The 2,500-nt window shown below is 40.1% G+C and overlaps 1 protein-coding gene across 3 annotated transcripts in view; it reads left to right on the top strand.

Moving 5' to 3' along the window:
- Positions 1-2,005, top strand: part of dennd2b (DENN domain containing 2B) — a 76,545-nt gene extending 74,540 nt beyond the window's left edge. For all 3 annotated transcript variants that reach the window (XM_060875408.1, XM_060875482.1, XM_060875324.1), the window contains 4 exons: positions 31-142; positions 831-1,070; positions 1,322-1,408; positions 1,571-2,005. In XM_060875408.1, coding sequence (XP_060731391.1) covers positions 31-142; positions 831-1,070; positions 1,322-1,408; positions 1,571-1,605 — 474 coding nt within the window. In that variant the 3' untranslated portion in view covers positions 1,606-2,005. The remainder of the gene's footprint in view (positions 1-30; positions 143-830; positions 1,071-1,321; positions 1,409-1,570) is intronic.
- The last annotated feature ends 495 nt before the right edge of the window (positions 2,006-2,500 follow it).

A 2,500-nucleotide genomic window follows, 5' to 3' on the forward strand; every position in this document is an offset into this window, starting at 1 on the left:
ATAATGAGTATCGGTGGTGTGATTGTGTAGCTGGATGACGAGGCGTCGCTCCTTCCACGCAAGCTACAGGCTGCTCTGGAGCAAGCGCTGGAGCAGAGGAACCACATCATCGACCAGGACTCAGACAGCGAGTCAGACGATGGTAAATTAGACACACAGAGGCATCTGATGTGTACATTGTTGTACATTTTATACATCGTTCAGGTTTAAAAATATTAAATGTTTATATATTAATTCATTTACTGATGAATTGATTTTTTGAGCATTATTCATTACTAGTCTACATTTTCCTCATTGATATTGTGATATTTTACATTTAATTGTTCTTACTACTTTATAGTGTTCGCAATGACATTTTAAGTTAACTGCTCTGTGTTCAGGACACAATTTATCGCTGTTACTTTAACATACACATGTAAAGAAGCAGAATAATCACTTTAGATTAAAGCGGCAGTGTGCGACGTATTGGTGTAAAATGATATGAGTAGCGTGCTGGAGTCAGCACAGAAATAAAATCCACCTGAAACAGTGATTACACTTTAACAAGCTGCTGGAACAAGTTCTGATTTAAATCTTATGGCATCATTGATATGGCACATCGCCGTGCTGCAACCTGAGGTAGGAAAGAATGATGTCTGTAATCAGGGGACAAAAACCATCTAACGCATAATAACGTGTTCTTGTTCCAGAGGTTACATGCTGCTGCTTTAAGTAAAGAACAATAACTCAACATTGTTTATTTCTCAGTGAAAGGAGTTTGTGAACTTTATGTCGTCTTGATATGCAGTAGCACACGAAGGTGATTGTTGATCCTGTATTTTTTCCCTCAGAGTGTAACACGTTGAACAGCGTGGTGTCCGAGGCTTTCATCCGATTCTTCTTGGAGACCATCGGACACTATTCGCTCTTCCTGACTCAGGGAGAAAGAGGCGAGCGTGTGTTCCAGCGTGAACCCTTCCGCAAGTCCGTCGCCTCCAAAAGCATCCGCCGCTTCCTGGGTGTCTTCATGGAGTCTCAGATGTTCGCAGGATTTATCCAGGACAGAGAGCTGAGGAAGACCAGAGCTAAAGGTGAAAGGGGTTGTGGGAAAGGATGAGAAACCAGGGCCAGAACATCACACTGTGTTTGTTTGTAGACATTAAAAGCTAAAATATTGTTTTAAATTTTTTTTTTTTATTATTTTATAGTGATATTGTTTATACGGGCAGGAAACGTGCCATATAGCTCCAGAGTAGAGTTGTACTGCCCTCTGCTGGTCACTGAGAGGGTTTGAGGGAGGATGAAGTGAGACATGTTGTGAGACATCTGTGTTGTGTTGCAGGTCTGTTTGAGCAGAGAGCTGAGCAGTACCTGGAGGAGTTACCTGACACCGAGCAGAGTGGAGTCAACAAGTTCCTTAAAGGTTTAGGTGAGGACTTTTTTCATGATAACCTAAAAGAATCTATAAACCTTTACTAGTTAAGTGTGTGTAGAAATCACCTGAGCACAGTGTGAGCACATGGAGCCTGCACTCCATAAATAAACTTATCAGCATTTAAACCTCTTTTTTTTTTTTTCTGCCTTTTTCCAGGTAATAAAATGAAGTTTCTCCACAAAAAGAACTGATCATGCGGAACCCAAAATAACTAACGACGTCTTTCCAGCACTACATTCGAAGACTTGACACAACTTGTATATCTGAAGACGTGTCAGTTGAATCGACTCGAACAGTTAAATGTAAATATTTATGAATTATGATGTAGTTGATTCTGTTTCCTGGTACAGTGTGAATGAAAGGAGGGTAACGACAGCGGTACTGATTAGTGTGTGATGATACTGATACAGCACTACCACGCTGTGTGTGTGTGTGTGAGATCCAGTGAGTAAATGGAAACAAGTGTGAATGGATGTACAGAGTCTGTGTAGTATTTAACACCAAAGTGCATTTTCTACATGTATTAACACTTGAAGTTTCCTGTACTTGCAATTCTTTGTTAAAAAAAAATCAATAAATTCTCTCAGATTATTCAGTGACTTGGGTGAATGATTAAGTTTCTTTTTGTCACGAGAAAGGACTGAGTACAACCTTCGCCTTCATGAGCGCTGCCGGCTGTGGTGAGAGAAGACCAACACGTACACCCTAACACATATACCTGTGTTTGTAGTGTGTGAGTTCATCACACTCGTCCTCACACAACCTCTGTTATCAGAATCAAACTGTATTTTTGCTTTTACTGATGTTGTATCATCAAGTGACATCTTTTACCTGGGCAGGTGGATGTTGTTCATATGAGTCAGTGTTAGAGTAAAGCTTTAAGTCTGATTATGTAGTCAAAAGCGCTTTGTTTTTTAAATACATCATTTTTTGTAGGTCAAAGATAATAAAAAAGAAGGTAATTTCAGGTCAGTAACATTATTCAACTCATCCGCTGTGAGTGTGTGTGAGTGTGTGTGTGTGTGTGATGTGGTGAAGGAGTCTAAAGTGTGATGTGTGTGTTTCTGGGTGTGTGTGTGTGTGTGT

The sequence above is a fragment of the Tachysurus vachellii genome, chromosome 1 (assembly GCF_030014155.1).
Source record: "Tachysurus vachellii isolate PV-2020 chromosome 1, HZAU_Pvac_v1, whole genome shotgun sequence".
In the NCBI taxonomy this organism is placed as follows: Eukaryota; Metazoa; Chordata; class Actinopteri; order Siluriformes; family Bagridae; genus Tachysurus; species Tachysurus vachellii.